The sequence below is a fragment of the Macrosteles quadrilineatus genome, unplaced genomic scaffold (assembly GCF_028750875.1).
Source record: "Macrosteles quadrilineatus isolate MER2022 unplaced genomic scaffold, UCM_ALF_1.0 Scaffold_7__1_contigs__length_78375512, whole genome shotgun sequence".
Classification (NCBI taxonomy): Eukaryota; Metazoa; Arthropoda; class Insecta; order Hemiptera; family Cicadellidae; genus Macrosteles; species Macrosteles quadrilineatus.
The window spans coordinates 51,543,628-51,561,528 of NW_026542600.1; the positions used below are offsets into that span (position 1 = coordinate 51,543,628).

The following is a 17,901-nucleotide window of genomic DNA, read 5'->3' on the forward strand; positions in this document are numbered from 1 at the left end:
GGTAATGGCTGACCTTCCAAATCATCAATGTCACGTCGGATGTTGCTTTTAGGAAGTCTACACCAGCGAGAGAGCAATAGAGAGCCAAGGTTGTGCAATTTGCCAGAACAAAGTTTTACTTGAAGTTTTACAACAAAGAAGATTTTTTGTAGACCCTATTACAGAATTTTATTTGAGAAATCGTTGTTATTCCCTTACTGGGTTGGTTTCGTTGGGTTTAAATTTAAATTTAGTTAAACATCTATTAATATTTTTTTTATTTGATCGTTAGACCACAATCTTTTAGTTGAGGGCTTTTATATCGGCACAATACTTCAATTCGTTAAAATGGTTTCATTTAAACTCAATTCTGTGATTCATGAACCTTTAAAAACACATAACCCCTCAATAATTGGTTGCCTGTATCACAAAAATCACCAATTGATGATCGTCAAATTGACTTTATTTTACATATTAACAAATATTTAACATACAAATAAGCCTAATACTTTGAGTAAATATAAATTAAAAAATATGTCCCAGATTAACCCAAATCCACAAAAAGTTACGTCTCAATTTAATAACAAAGTTTGAAAGTAACACAAAGGAAGAAAGTGGGAAAGTTCAGGGTCATCAGAGATATAAAACGTAGCTTAGGCTAGGATGAATCACTTCGGAAGGATACATAATAATCCATTTTTTATTTTACTATACAAACAAAAAATGCATCAAAATATTCAGATTTTAATAATTTCCACTTTGAGAGCTCCATAAAAATCCATAAAAATTAGATAGAGGGAACATAAATTAAATAAAGAATGTGTAATACAAAAGTTTGAAAAATAACGGCATTTTGAAATATCTTGAGAAATTTAGAAGAAAGTATGGACCTTCAATCCTATGGATAACCCAACACTATATTTTTGTAGCACTATTATACTAGATTTTGTACAATATGAATAGGTTTACCTACACCTATTTTACAATGTCAAAAATCTATTCCTGGGGCAATAATAATATATTGTTTACAGGTCAAAGAGTGATTACCACTGTTCCTTATGTTTAATCTGTAACAATGATATACTGTAACAATATGCATCCAGGTAGATGACAGCCAACTCGCAATATGACCTTGAAGGATGACCTATTGTAGGGCCAAAATTTAAAGGTATATTAACACTGTTGATACACTTTACTGGCTATTGACTTTATTCTATGTTGGTATAACTTTTAGTGGTGGAAATATTACTCGTATGAGTGGTATGTGTAAAAATATTGTTTAAATTTGTGAAATCGCTGACCAATATTAATTAGCATTAAGTTTAACCCATGTTTTTTGCACCTGAAAATAGTTAAACTTGCTTTGAGATTAATAATTTAGTTAATTTCTCCACTTCTAATTAGTCTTCCATGTTTCAGGTTTATATTTTGGCCTTGTGTCTAGTATTCTACTAACAACATTATCAATACTCTCCTTCATTTGGACGCCTTATAGCACATTAATGAATGAGGTAGGTAAATGGATATATTACTATCCATTTGAAAAGTTATGAAGAATGAGGGTATAGTTTAAATTAATAATAATTTGTGGAAAAAACTCAGTTTTGAAATTCTATGTTACCATTGAAATAAATAAACTCAATATTCACCAGCCAATCAATTATAATCCCATTGTTAGAATACTTTTACATTCCTATTGATTTGTTAGAGATAATAGTTATGTATCAAACTATTAGTTTATAAAACATCTTAAGCTCTACTTTTTAGACACACATGACATTACTCTGTTACCATTGACCATTGGATACTGAAGTAGACATCCAATCTATATGGACCAGCTGTTGCCAATTTTTTACCAAAAACTTAGTTGTGGGAGTCAGTCACAGAATGCGCTAGTGTCTAACATTCTACCTAATTTTTGTTGCTGACAATGTTTATGGGTCATAACAGTTGATATAGCTCACAATACACTAAGTCATTCCATAAGTTTGACTTTGTAAACCAGTTTCTGAATTCAACAGAAATCAGTAATTTAAATCAGCACAATCTGTTGGTGGCTCATATAAAATAGGACAGTTTTGAATAAAAAACTAGTGACAACTCTAACATAGGGATGGAATGTCTAGATGTATCCAATAGTTAAAGATATTACTAAATAAAGATAATTTCTCAAAGTTCCAATTTTTACTTCTCTAAAACAAGTGATAGACTGAACTATGTCTGATCTCTGCCAATCAGAACTACCATACTTAGGAACTCATAATGCATGTAAGTAAACAAATAAAAATTATTATAATATAAATAAATTACGTTCGGAAATTTTGGCCAGTAATTTTACTAGAAAGCTTTTTGCCATTAAAACATGCCTGCTAAATAACACCACATTGATAGAACTTAATTTCTTAGTTTAAAGAGAGTTAAACTATGATTGTTTGTTCAACAGAGGCTAAAGATGGTGAGAGGTTTGCCAGCTTACGAGTGGTGGGCGAATCCTCCAGATGAAGTACTCTTAAGAGTCTACCTCTTCAACATCACTAATGCTCAACAGTTTCTTGATGATCCGGAGGCAAAACTTCATATGCAGGAAGTTGGCCCTTACATTTTCAGGTAGTCAAATCATACTTTGAATTATTACCCAATTATGTTAAATTTATGTGTGTAGAATATGAACCTTCTTATTGTTGAATTGTTTGAAGACATTTATGTAACTATATTCATCCATTGTGTTTATGTGGCAAGAATATTCTTCTAGGTGATATTGAACATGAATATTAAAAAATCTATCATTTTGATTTTGGATTAGCAATCATATGACTGATATGACCATAAACTAGTAGGTACTATTCTGAAAACTGTTTATGACTGAATAGGACATGGTTAATCTTTTGTACTTTGGTTATAATTTCTGGAATCTGACCCCTCCAGCAGGGCAATCAACCTATGATAAAAAAATGAATAAAACTGTGAACCAGAAGTCAACTCAGTAAATATTACCACACTCAAGATCTGTCAGAAAATAGAATTGCTTTACTATACTAAAGCCTACTAAGTTACTATACTAACACATACATAATACAAAACTTATTTCCGATGACCTAAAACTGCTTATATTGATTGCCTTACTAATAATAGGATTTTCTTTTACAAGTTATTACTTTCTTGCTTTGAAATGTACACTAGAAAATACAGTAACTGAAATTAGATTCCATTGGTCCAAAAGTAAACAAGACATGATTGAAAACACAAGCAATTAAAATTACTCTTTATGAAAAATTTGAACTCAATATATCATTGACAATGAACTCAAAACATGGTATGCAATTCGGTGTAGGGTTTTGGGTTTTGTGTCTTGGTTCATAAACATAAATTATAATAATAGATAACAAAAATGCAGCAATTGATCTTCAAGTTAGTAACATTTTCTAGAGAACTATTCCTTAAAGATTCTTAACATGTGTTCATACTAAAAACAGTATTTAAATTAATTGAAAAAAAAACTGAATTTGGCTTTTTGTTTTTTATTTTTAATACATGAAGGACAAAAACATCAGTAAATATAATTTCAACTGTCTTTAAAAGTAGTTTAGGTGGTACAGATGAATGTGACAGCTATGGAAATTTCAGAGTGCAATTATGTGTAAAGTAATAACACAGGAAAACAGAGTCGGCAAGGACATAGCCCCAGCGTAGCCTAGGTGTGCCATGCATATGATCCTGTATTCTAGTTCTGTAAACTATAGCTTAAAGCAACTACCAGTGCAATATGACACCTACAATTACTTCAATGCCATTCTTTACTCATAGGCAGTTAGGAATCATGCATATTCTCAAGTTTATCCGTATTGGCATAGGAATTAAAATTTCTTTTAATTATTTCAAAATTGAATACCACGCACATTGTCAGTGAGTTATGTCATATTTGTACAAACTTTCTTATTTTTTCTCGAGTCAAACAAAAAATCTGAGGAAAATAAGTGACCCAGATAAAGACAATTGAAAGGTGCAGCACAACTCAGGTACTCAGTAAGGACTACATTCTTGTACAGCTTTTTTTAAACTTTCATAATTAACTTCTGAACAGTCGAATTTGATCTGGTCTTTTATGTCTACCTGATTTAACAAAAAATAAATTCCTTTCAGAAAATTAATAATGCTATATGTAAGAATATGGAGTTTGGCAATTCCAATCCCAACATTTATCATATCTTTAAAATTCTTAAGGATTACTCGTTAACATAAGATATAGAATGAAAAGTATTGAAAACAGTATGGACAATGATCATCTCTTTTCCAGGGAAAAGCTTGTCCATAAAGATGTGAAGTTCAATGAAAATGGAACCATGACATATACAGCGCATCGGACAGCCATTTTCCTACCAGAGATGAATCATCTCTCTCTAAATGCTACGCTAGTTCTACCAAATTTAGCTGTATTGGTAAGTCTTTATCAGTGATATTCTAAGAAGAGGACAAAACATTTATCGGAAAATTTACAAAAATAATTTTTTTTATTTATTTGTAACTGGTTACACACTTTATTCAGTGCTGTAGTCGTAAAATTTCAAAGTCAGGAACGCCGAACACGAGTCTCGGAAAAAATCCAGGTCACCCATTATTTACAGTATAGGATTTTTGGGGAAACAGAGAGGGAACGCAGTTCTCAATTTTTCCCACACCCCTGACTTTAATGGATAAAATCTATAGAAGATCTAGCCAAATCATTGCTCGTAAATGATATTTTTTTTTTAATTATGCCCCACAGTTATGCAGAGATATATTTACTTTCACCCATTACCGGCTCTATGATGAGGGTAACTAATTACAGCACTTATGCCGGCTCTATGATGAGGGTAACTAATTACAGCACTTATGCCATCGAAGTGTATACTAAAGGATCTGAAGGGATCAGGCATTACAAGAATGAAATGACTTTAACCAAATTAAACTCTGTTTTGAAGATAAAAATTGATTACATATAACTTGAGGAATAATAACTTTGGAGGTAGTGCAGCTTAACCAGTCAAATAAATTTTTTAGTGAGTAAATAAGATAAGAATTTCATTAGTGGCATAGCATAAATCAAACCAGTTTTCCCCTCCAAAATCGTTTAGACCTTTGGAATTATGGTTATGAGATTTGTTGATGTTTTAAAAGGAGGCAGCTGCATAACAGGAGTGGGGTAAAGGAAACTACAGTCATAGTTGTTCAGTAATGTGTTATCATGTGAAACAAATTTGTAGACCAATTCCCCCCCCCCCAACCTCTTTGAACCTAAGTCTTGTATTTAAATTTTATAACCCTTTTCCTGCACTCCAGTAAATGTAGTATTGTCAAAGTAAATAAATTTAAATACAGTTATCAGTTATCCTGAATTACTAGGACACCAACAAATTTAGCTTAACCGTATGTAATACGTACCTACATGAAATTGAGAAATTCTGTAACTGAACAAGTCTACCAAACTTCAGTTCCTCATTGGCATAAGATACTAGTTTCATTAAGGCATCATAAACCCTTGTTTACACAAGGCCAGTAGAGCAGGCAGGTTACTTGCCTCTAATGTATTTCAAGTTACCTGAGACAAGTAACCTGCCAGTTGAGGCTTATAAGATCAGTTATACTTATTTGCTATACAGGCACTATCTCAATATTAGTTTAATATTTTCACCTACATACCAACTCTAAAGTAAAAATAGTAATTTATTTTACAACACAAATGCGAGAAGGAGAAGTATCTATTTGATGAGTAGCCTAATATTGTTTTCAATGTGTGATATCAATTATCATATATATTTTTAAAATTATTTTGTTTTACCTTTTTAAAAATATTACAGTTTACACAATACTATTAAGGATACTTAAACTCTATTTTATTAGACCAATGTAAATATTTACCTTCAGGGGATGTCATCGTACCTGTGGGACGCATCATTCTTTACCAAGCTGGGATTTAACCTGCTACAAAACCGGCTAGACTCACAGCCTTTGATGAACACGACAGTCTACAACTACTTCTGGAATCTCTCAGACCCTCTGCTCAAAGTTGCTCATCAGCTGGCTCCTACAATGGTCCCTGTCCAGAACATGGGCATTTTACATCAAGTCAGTGCTTTAGTTTACTACAATAATTTTACAAAGAGAATCATCTAATACATAGTGCTACCACATACATCTTAGATTCCCTGGAACCTCTTTTTAAAGATTTGAAAATGCTGAGGGATTTTTACATTTCAGAACCACTGGATTTTTACAAGCAGGAAATTGAGAATTAGGAGTTTTTTTTAGGATATTGCTATGATACCATCATCAACTGGAAGCAGTTTTGAATCTGCACAACAATCCATAACTTTCATTCTGTACCATATTATATTGATTCAAAAGATGATTTCTAGAAAGCCTGAGCAAAAGAAAATGCATCAACAGAAAAGTGTGATGCTTCTATTGCAGATTTATTGATCATCTTATACAAATTTTTGGTAAAATCAAATTATTATCTATTTTTGTTAGGCCAGGCGCACACAGGCGATTTTGAGTCTGGCAACAGTTGCCCAACTAATTGGGGGACTGTTGCGCAACCCACTCGGAGACTCTGAAGTCTAGCGACAGTTGAGCTGGAGTGCGCACACAGGCAACTTTTTAGTCGTGAATCTAAAGTCTTAAGACGTAAGTTGGACATTACATTCGATAACAGCGTTAACAGTACCGAATTGATTTCAATGATACAGCCGTAGTATGTGCTCTGTCGTTGAATTTGTGATCTTTGATTTTATCCTCTTCTGTTAGGTTATTCCAATCTTTACTAACTGCCAAGGAAACTTCATCCCACAAATTCTTCTTCTAATTAATGTCCAAATAGTCTTTCAATGACTTCAAATATAAAGGCGGCCTCTTCTCAACTTTATCAATTAATTGTTTGACATCCTCATCATAAACAATCATATTTTAACAATTTTCTAAAAACTTCACACAACAAAAAGAGAGCAAACACTAGTGACAGTTCTGGCCACGAGTAGCTAAATTCCTGGGGCGATACTGAGTGACACACTGACAATTTAGTCGCATGTGTGCGCGTCTACACTTGTTTCAATGGATACCAAACCTGGAGCGACAGTCCCGTGACAATGAGTCGAAGAGCTGTCTCTGGCAAATTGGGTCCGGGAACATCGGTTGCAACAGTTGCGCGACTGTCCCTAGACTGTTTTCTTGGTGTGCACACTCCAATTTAAAACAATGGTGATCATTTTAGTCGGGCAACTGTTGCTAGACTCAAAATCGCCTGTGTGCGCCTGGCCTTACAGTACGTTTTTCTAAGTATATTCCTCAATTACTTAAAAACTGAATCCCTTCAAAAACCAAAACTGAAATAGTTTAGGCTCAGAAACTAACGAAAATTGTTCTTTTTGACGAAAGAGAAAAATTGTGAATGTATTCATTCAGAAATAAAATTTATGTTTTATCTTGATTAGTCATAACTACAATTTGATTTTATGACATTTTTGTTTTAGATCTACAGCAATTTTGTGGACGAAGTGACAGTATACATGGGTCCAGACAACGGTTACCGGTTCTTCAAAGTGAACCAGTTTCACGGTAGCCCAAGATTCGGCTATTGGGACAATGAAACTTGTGACTCTGTACAAGGTGCAACTGAAGGCGTGACCTACCATCAGTCCATCTCAAAAACAGACACCCTAAAGTACCTACGAAAAACCATCTGTCGAGTCGTACCACTGGATTTCACACGTACGTTTAATAGGGTTAAGTAAACTACTTTTACAGGATTGGAAAAAATATCTATGGTAATAGTTTTGACTGTTATTTACACCACAAAGTTAAATACTTAATTTATAAATCTGAACCTCTTAAAGATTGAAAAAACATTAAATACAATTAATCTATGACAATATTTAAATTTGTTTGGTCTAAAAACAAAAGGAGGGGGAAACAATTTGTTTTCAATGAATTTTACCAACTGAATGAGAATTTTCACTTAAATAATCTTTGCTGGTTCCTCATGGAATCAACAAATAAATAAGAATTGTGGCTCGGACAGTGTGTGACAACTAGGCGTTGATGTTTTTTTATGACCCACTTCAACCACTAGTATTTATCAGAGCAGTCTTTTGTGTACTCTGATTTAGTCCACCCTTTAATTGCTTGTTAGTTCACCCACACATGACAAATGACTATGGGGATGGGCAAATGGAAGTTTAAAAGAGGTCGCCAACCTGTAAAAAAACTGAGGAAAAGTATTTATAAAAGGTTTTCTGGTTTCTTGCCGACCGACACCAGTCCAAAGTAACACTTTTTCATAATTACTCTGACATCTGAGTAAGATTGCACCATCGAAAATTTTTATCAGAATGAAGTATTTCTTAATAGTGTTAATTATAGATTAGGATTTTGATTTTTCTATCGTGTGCTGCAACTAAACTAAACAGAAAACATCAGCTGAAGATGTGCAAAACAAATGAAATTTTTATTTTGCCTGTCAGATGAGGAGATCAAGATGGGAATGACAGTGTACAAGTTCGAGCTTCCTCTTGACATTTACTCTCGTCCTCCTGATGGTTCAGAGGAATGTTTCCTACGTCCAGGTCTGCCTTCCTTGCCTTCTGGTCTCACCGATGTGTCACCCTGTTACTACAGTGAGTGTATTACAACCATAACATACTTTTTAGAACTAGGCCTATGTTCTACTCATAGGTACCACTGCAGTAACTATTGATTTAGATAAAAATAAATTTGTTTCTGACAAAGCAATACAACCTTTGCTGGATCCTTCAATATCTCTGACTAAAAACTATTTTGAGGATTTCGAGCCTGAAGTAGAGTGAAGCTTTAACTCTAAATTATGGAGGGCTTATTAATAACCTTTATAAATATTTGTATGCAAACTTTTTCTTTTCTACAGCAAGAACACAACTATTGAAGAGGAGAGTTGCCAACTGTAGAGAACCAAACTGACTCTATTCAATCTGATAGGAATCAGCACTGGCTTTACGGTCCTAAACCTTGATTTATATATTTGAAAATTATTTATGTTGTTTCCAGATTTCCCAATAGCCGCTTCTTTCCCTCACTTCCTCAATGCTGAAGAGTCAGTCAAAGAAAGCATCGTTGGATTGGCTTCTGATAAGGCCAAACATGGTTCTTTTGTCATTGTTGAGCCTGTAAGTATTTCACTTCCAGATATTTGACTAAAAGATTTTAGCATAAAATTCTCCGTCAGAAACAAATTGCTGTCAAGATAGATAAAAATGTTTCCTATACAAATAATCTTTGAAAGTGTAAGCAAACTACAGTATTTATTTTATATTAGAATAGTCGTAATCCAAAAATTAATTGAAAAAAAAAAGAATTTATAAACTGATAATAATTCAGACACTGCTATAGCTTGAGACTGACCGTTTTGCACAATCTTATCTCTGCCACTGGATTTCCCACATGACTAGAAGTAATCAAGTAATCATATATGTCAAACAGTTTTTGACAAATTTGACACTGATGAGGTTGGAGTAGTTTTATAAATATGTTTATTAGTAAAACAATGTTTTCCCTCTTCTTCAGTAAAAGACAAACATCAAAAAATATTCTTTGTTCACTAACAGGAGGTTCTTGGAAATCTCTTTAAAAACTGTGTTGGCCGCAACTGCTTGGTAGCGACATAGATGAATATAATTACTTGATCTATTATAGCGATCTTGATGTTTGGATTGCTGCAAATTGTAAAATCTTTCTTTTAGACTGTATAAAAGGAACAAATTTTTCCTGAAAATTTTTTAATTTATTTGCCACAATTTACTAGGCATTATGGGTTTTTCCACTTGGTCACGTCTACTAAACCAGGTGTTTATTCAATAATTGTGATTAAAATTTGTGGAATAGCATGGATAGTTTTCTCTATACAATCATATAATCTGCAATGTTCAACAATTTCGAGTTGAGTAAAAACACTGTAATATTAAATATTTATCATACCAGTGCTCTCTGTAAGCACCTTGCACAAAGTGGCAATTGTGCAAATAGTGACAGAGATTAGTAGATGTCAAATCAGTAAACGCTAAAACATAGTAAAACAATAACATTGGTAATCATGTCAGTACCAACTTTTTAGTGTCACCTACAGGTACTTTTAAGCTTTACTGTAATATTGTTTTCAGAATACAGGAGTCCCGATGGAAAGCAGAGCCCGAAGTCAGTCCAATCTTGTGGTCCGCCAAGTATCTAGCTTCCCTCGAGTGAAGAGGTTCAGCAATACTTTCATCCCCATGTTCTGGGCTGAATATGTGAGTAGACATTATAACAATCAAAATTTTTTTAAATACTAAAATTGTTCACAGGATACTGGTTAGAATGTTTGATTGTTCATCAGAAACAAAATAAAATTGGCAAAAATGGATGGAACTCTTTGATTATGAGAAGAATTTTCCTATAACTTATCCCACATTTGACTTTTCATTGATATTCTTCCAAATTAGACCAGTTTCCTACTTTTATACAGTATGGCGCCTGCTCCAAAGGTTGGTACTTGGGAAATAGTTCTCGTAGCTACTTCCTTATCCAACTGGTGAAATTAATTTACCCTTTTATTATTCAAAGAAATATTATATTGGTTAAACTATAAAACCATAACATCACATTAAAAATCAATCTTGGGTGGAATGAGTAATAACCTAAGTGTGCAATTGACAGAATCAAGTGGGACTTCCGTGGTACATCGCCTCACTGATGTATTTCACGGTGAACATTCTGCCTGTGACCCAGACCTATTTCTCCTGCTTGTTCACTGTCCTGGGAGCTATTCTAATAGTCAGAGTCCTCTTCAGCATCATCCAAAGAAAGCGTGAGTCATCGCGACCGCTGTACTCCTACAGTTCGCTGGATCTCATCCCCCCTCCTCCCAAATGCTGACACACCCTCTGTTGGTTCCTATAAGTACTGTAATGCGATGCAGCGACACACTGCAAAGCTCAAAACCAGATTCGTGATAACCCACTGTAGATTAGCTTAGAAGAATTTAGGCTAGTATTTTATTATAAGAATATTTTCGTGACTATATTTTAGCGAAAATTATAGCATTCTGTTTAAAGCTATACAGAGTAAATACCGATAAAATGTACAATGTATCAAATTAAAATAGTGTTTATGAGAGTATCGTTTTATATAATTTATATTTTATGTATTCCGTCCAAATGTTGTAAAATATATCTGAAATTTTTTATGAGTTTTTCTTGTTATCCTCTGCTTGTAAAAGGTTTGTGAAGATTTTAGATTAATGAAAGAATAAATGTGTTTCAGATAATATTTCATTAGTTTGTTTTAAATATAAAAATAAGGAAGTTATTAGTTGTCGTTTTACATATCAGTACAATGGACAATATCAATAAAAAAAATATTTGAGATAATAATAAGTTTAGAAAATTCCTCAAAAAGTACAAGTAGTAAATGATTTTAAACACACCGTCAACCTCCCTCCCAAATTAAAAATTAAGGTGGTATGAATTTACAGTGTTACATCCATTTCTTGCTTGAATATCGAAATTTGGGGAAAATTAGTTTAAGTGTTATCTTAGAAATCCCATCTTATGAACAAAAGTTTCTTGCAACCTCCCTCACAGAAATACATATTGATTGGAAATAATTATTATAGTGCATAAAAGGTATGAAATCAAGGACTGAAGTAAAATTAAATATTTATTTCTTAGCAACAACAAGAGCCAACAAATCACCTAAATCCATATTAATTCTTTTATTGTTCTCCATTTCAAACGTTTCAATTAAAATTCAGACAGTATGAATGAATTAAATATTTTTTTTTTCTATTTTCCATCAAATATATTAAAGGCAGTTTGATTTAAACACTGATTTTTTTACTCACATAAAGCTCTATTAAGCAATAGAATTATCTACTTTAAATAACAGTAGACTTACTACCAAACTACAAATCAACCAAAGGTAGTTAGTTAAATAAGCTTTTATAATTTCAATCAATTTTATCCTTAAATTTTACTATTTTAGCTGTGTGCATGGAAATAAATCAAGTTGTTTGGAGAACAATTGAATGAATGTGATATTCACAAAAACTTTGGTGGATGGAAAATCATTTTTAAATACTGTATATAAATGTCACATAGCATCAAATGGAAATATGCCATTGCCATTTAATTTTTTATCAGAAAAACTGCATTACTTCACTACTAATGTGTAACCCTGAACATAAAAGAGAAACACAATGTTAAAATCAAATGATTAACCATTCAGAAAGTTTTTGAGAATTAAGATTTTTCTAGTTTCAACAAGCGCTTTGGTATACTCATCATGCTACACATGGGCTTATCTACAATGTACAACATGTACATGTTAAAAATACTATCTTACCAACAGAAGGCACCACTACTGTACTTTATATATTTGTGCAAACAAAACATTCAATATTACGAGCTTAAGGTAAAACGTATATAGGAAAAACGTTCTAGGGATATACATTCGAAGAAATGGTATTTATCTATTCATCACCCTATTTAATAAAAGAGTAAGTATATATCAAGTTTTGTTTTTTATTCTTTTGCAAATTTGTGTGGATGTTCAATGCCAAACTAATGAGTGCAAAAAATACATGAATTATGTTTTGTCATAACTACTTATAGGCCGATTCCAGAAATTTTTGATTCCAAATCCGATTTTAATTCTTTGAAATAAATTCTCAATTCTTGATTCCAATTCCATAGATTACATTATGTTAAAAACATTTCCTGCGGTCTTGTAAACATCGTCATTGTCTCCTGCAGTAATGGCAAAACTTTGAACAAATCCACACGGTAACAGAACATCATAGTCTTCCGTGATCGTGGCAAAATTCTGATCATTTCCTGCGGCCATGTGGACATCATCATTGTCTCCTGCGGTCAAGACAAAACCCCGAATAAGCCCCACAGTAACGGAACATATGCATTGTCTGCCACGATCACGGCAAAATTTTGATCATTTCCCGTGGTCATATAAACATCGTCATTGTCTCCCGCAAAACCCGTAATAACCCCCGAGGAAATGGAACATCATCGTCTTCCCTATCCCGGCAAAATTATGAACATCTCCCATGGTCGTGTAGACATAATTGTCGTCTCCCACGGTCACGGAAACGTCATCGTGGTCTTGCGCAGTTGCGGTAATTTTTTGATCGTGCGGATCTTCACAGACTAGTCGAGTATCGGTATCAGAGTCGACTTTGAACGCTCCTGTTCCAATTTATTCCCAAGCTGAGAATCGGTGGAATCGAAAATATAATTTTGAAATCAACCCATCCCTAGCCATAACATGTCTTAATATATTTTGAAAAAAAAAAACCTTACAATGAGCTTATATAAGATTGGATTGCCTTAAGTCATGCAGACTTTTATTGTCCTATTACAAAAATGTATGAACTAAACAATAGGTTGCAGACAAATCTGAAAGGCTTGGAATTAAGACTAAAACTGTGTGTCATTGTAGACAACTTAAATTTATCATCTGTCAAACTTTCTTTGTATACTTGAAGCATTAAACTTAATTCCTCAAACACAAATCGGACAATCCTCACAGTATGATTCATCATGAGAATTGTTTAATACTGATCATTATTATCTTCTTTACACTTGCCCAGCTTGTTTTTAATAATTCCTTTCTACTCTCGGGGAGAAAATAATCAAGTACTTGATCAAACTTGAGTTAAGCTAAAAATTTAAATACAAATGGTAACAATAACATTTCAGTAAAATAATACTAAACAACCTAATGTTGCTTTAAATTATCATCTTAAGTAACTGTAACTTAGGTCACAACCATAATAAAGTCATAAAAGAATAAAGTGACGGAATAAATATATAATTACAGTTATTGAGGCAATGTTAATATTAATCAGGTGTCTGCATTCCTCAATGCCAAATTATTCTCCTAATCCCTTACACGTTGCTATATTCACAAATAAGGAAAAGTTGATAAGTTTTACATTTTAATCCAACAAATAAAATATTGTTAAATAATTTTAATGATAACACCATCAATACAATATAAAATAACACTTTGATTTTTCTTAACATCTTAACTAACACAACAACAATGAGCCAAATAACAATAAACGTTATCTCATTGATTGCAATTTCACTTGTTCATCAATAAAAATGACAGTCTAGGAAGTGAGAATTAACTGTCTTTTATATTTTTACATTGACTAATAATTGGCCATAAACTAGGATTGAAAAATGTATTTTTTAGATGTTAAAATGTAATTAATTCTTAGCAAGTTAGTAATGGGCCATTTCCATTTACATGATAATTTGAGAAAAGTTTGTTTTGGGATGAATCTTGCGGATACTAAACAGAGTGAACTAAATAGTTATCGTGAACCAAACAAGTGATATAGATACGCTTAAGAAGAATTTAAATGAACAAATTTGAGTAAACTTAAGCAATGAATCAAGGAGAAGTTAGTTGTTGACTTTGATTGTTTAAATCACAAGAGACGCACAACAAAATTCATATTTTGTTCAGGGAAAACTGGTACAAAAACATTTTTAAACTAATCATTGTTTACAAAAGTGGTTGGTATAAACTAAAATATTGAACTAGGTTAGCTACACATCTCGGCGTTTAACAAAACACAACGGAGATTACTAAAAAATGTTTTCTAAAATTTATATGAAATTAAAATATAAAATGCGGTATATATAATATGCTGGATGAGTGAAAACCTTATTGTGCAATAAAGGCCATTTTTATATTAGTAAAAACAAAATGTATATTTATGATAAATCCATCAACCAAGTTATAGACTTTCAAACCCAACTCTTAAACTATGTTGAGTTATATAGTTGAAATCACTGATAACATTCATAAATAAAAGGCCATAAAAATTCAAAAAAATAATATAGTAAAAATATAAAAAACGAGGTACTATTATTGCTAAAGTTACGTCATGTCTGGCTTAATTTGCCAGGATTGATTTAGCTACATTGACTATAACAATGATAACTTAATTTAGGACTAGAAATAATTACAGTATATAATACATATTCATATAATACATTGTTCATTATACATCTTATCATATCAGTAAAAGCTTTGATAGAGATTACCATTAAAAACGTAAGTACCTGATGTTTATATTGAGATTTATAAAAAAGAAAAAGTTTATTTAAATAAAATAATTGTGAATTCAGACAATACGGCAACTGGTAAACTATTTTCCATTTATACACAATTTTTTACCACACCTAAGATTAAATTTTACACAGGCAATGACTAGATGTTTATTTAACACTTAAACTATGTTCTAGCTTGAATACACGTATACATGGCTAGTCTAATGTCTTATTATTCCAAACAATGACTCATAAAAAAACACATTAAATAAATAATTAACATACTAAATTGTTATTTTACAGTTCAATACTTCTATGATTAAACAAAAAAATTCTACAAAAGAATCAATCCTTTCTGCACAGATCAAAATACAATATAAATTAGTGCTATATAATAATCTAATCCACACAAAATCATTTGCATAAAAAAAATATCACTTTAAATACCATAATATCAAACAAGTAATTATTTGGTGTAATTTGTATCAGATATAGCAACGACCAAATTCTAATTCTTACATACAAGCTATTTTTTTTCCTTATGATATACTGTACTGTGATTCAAAAATATATTTATAGTATCCAAAATTTGTTGCCTGAAAAGCATTGCAGAGAAAAATAAAAGCACCTCTTTGACCATATCAAAAATATTACTATCAATATTTCAAACCTTGGTTCCAGTTTCTTAGAAACTCACTACTGTGTCTCAAACACTTCGCAAAAATATACTTCATCCTAACCAATCTTTTCACACCGACTCACAGGTTACTGAGCAAAGCAATGGAATTAGGTACATATTTTAAATGTCATGTTTAGAATTAACATACAGTTATCATAAAAAATAATGAAGAAATAGTAAAAACAACGACTACCTGTTTTGGTGAACAACTTTTTTAGGGAAGTTGTAGGACATTATGTACAGTACATTATGCTTGCATTGGTTGTACATTATGTAAATACTTTGGAATAGATAGGAACAAAGCTATAAATTATTACCTACCTGTTTGTGTTTACAAAAATAAACTAATCATAGCATTTTGAGATATTGGTGACAGTTAATTTAAGTAGAGGTTAACAATCCACCGAGGGATTATATTAATGGATTTGGAATTACAACAATATACGACTTCAGCGTACTATTAAGAACAAGAGGCAGTTATTTACTGTGGTTATAAGCATAAGATGTTGTAGTGGCGGTCGTCTTCTGCCACTAGGGTGACTTGGGGCCAGGTAGAGACATGGTCGTCTGGGTAGTAGCAGACAAACTGCTGTGTCCCGTGGGCCGAGGGGCGCACCACCTTGAGAGTCACCCCTAGTGTATAGCCGAGAAGAAACATCTCCACCTGCAAAACACACAGATATATGACTTGTCTGACCACAAAACACACAGATACATGACTTGTCTGATCACAAAACACACAGATATGACTTGTCTGATCACAAAACACACAGATGCATGACTTGTCTGGTGACAAAACACACAGATACATGACTTGTCTGATCACAAAACACACAGGTGCATGACTTTTCTGGTCACAAAACACACGGATGCATGACTTGTCTGGTCACATACACGACTTGTCTGATCACAAAACACACAGATACAAAACTTGTCTGATCACAAAACACACAGATACATGACTTGTCTGAGCAATCAGATAATTGTATTTATGACATATTAGTAATGTGTTGGTACCACCTCCCTACTCTTCCTCTACTCTTGGGAAAAGTACCGGTGCCGAGAATTTACATTAATTTGGTCTAGGTAAATTCGTCCATGGGATCCGAATTACTTCTTTTGTCTACTTACTTAAATAATGTTACCAACTCAAACTAGAAACCACCAAAACATTAGATAAATCACTACAACATACGTAACCTACAGTTTTGATCACGGTGACATCGTAATAATCTCTCTGTTGGCATGTAATAATTTTTTCTGGTGGGGGGGGGGGGGGGGGGGGGTGTGACTTGAAAAGATAACCTATGAGTGACATTAAAAGAGTGAGCATTTGGCCATAGACTACTGGTAATACTAAAAAATCAAAATTACCCGATCCTATACAACATGATACCTGGTTTTCCCGATTTTCCCATTTAGCTGAACACCCTGGAAAGTAATACGTTGATTTCATTTATAATTAAGAACTATTACATTTCCAAACAAAATAATCTATTGTTTAGGACCCCAATGATTATTATGAAGTTCTTAATTTGACTTGGTTTCGGGGTTGAAATGAATCACAAATCACCAATACACTTATAAATTTACAAAGTGAGACCATTTTGTGTAGCCAAAATGTTTACAATATTTTGTAAGAAAAGTCCACGTATGCAAATGGTAATGTAAGAATATTGTATTGTATTGTATTGTATTGTAACCTTTAAGGAATTAATAGAAATTGGTTAGGTAAAACTCATATACTAACACAGTTAACTGATAATCAATTCTGAATCAGTCAGAAACCAGTTCTTCTATCAACATTGAAATAATACCAACACATCACTGTTAAATACATAGTATATTTTCAATCTGCAATAATAATATACTTATACACATTTAAGTATAGCTTTCACCCTATTTAATCAAGTATTCGTGTTTGTCACAAGAGGTCACAACAAATAATTGAACAAGTTCTACAAACATGCATGATACATGGAGGCTTGAATTATGGTAAGCTTGGATTAAATATTTCTTCAAGGATACAAAATCAAAATTGTTAATACAAGCAAAATTATGAGAACAATATAAATTCATGAAAAAAAGTTTATCAAATTTATGTAACATATAAGTTAAAACGAA

General features: G+C 32.5%; 2 protein-coding genes across 4 annotated transcripts in view; one reads left to right on the forward strand and one right to left on the reverse strand.

Annotated features, from left to right (window-relative positions):
* LOC128999104 (scavenger receptor class B member 1-like) overlaps nucleotides 1-11,201 on the forward strand; it is a 78,485-nt gene extending 67,284 nt beyond the window's left edge. For both annotated transcript variants that reach the window (XM_054425463.1, XM_054425462.1), the window contains exons 3-11: nucleotides 1,399-1,490; nucleotides 2,423-2,586; nucleotides 4,274-4,415; nucleotides 5,881-6,081; nucleotides 7,485-7,722; nucleotides 8,475-8,627; nucleotides 9,034-9,152; nucleotides 10,143-10,268; nucleotides 10,675-11,201. In XM_054425463.1, the coding sequence (XP_054281438.1) occupies nucleotides 1,399-1,490; nucleotides 2,423-2,586; nucleotides 4,274-4,415; nucleotides 5,881-6,081; nucleotides 7,485-7,722; nucleotides 8,475-8,627; nucleotides 9,034-9,152; nucleotides 10,143-10,268; nucleotides 10,675-10,893 (1,454 nt within the window). In that variant the 3' untranslated portion in view covers nucleotides 10,894-11,201. The remainder of the gene's footprint in view (nucleotides 1-1,398; nucleotides 1,491-2,422; nucleotides 2,587-4,273; nucleotides 4,416-5,880; nucleotides 6,082-7,484; nucleotides 7,723-8,474; nucleotides 8,628-9,033; nucleotides 9,153-10,142; nucleotides 10,269-10,674) is intronic.
* A 462-nt stretch (nucleotides 11,202-11,663) lies between these two features.
* The window catches only part of LOC128998270 (uncharacterized), a 43,866-nt gene continuing 37,628 nt past the window's right edge, over nucleotides 11,664-17,901 (reverse strand). For both annotated transcript variants that reach the window (XM_054424326.1, XM_054424325.1), the window contains one exon: nucleotides 11,664-16,441. In XM_054424326.1, coding sequence (XP_054280301.1) covers nucleotides 16,268-16,441 — 174 coding nt within the window. In that variant the 3' untranslated portion in view covers nucleotides 11,664-16,267. The remainder of the gene's footprint in view (nucleotides 16,442-17,901) is intronic.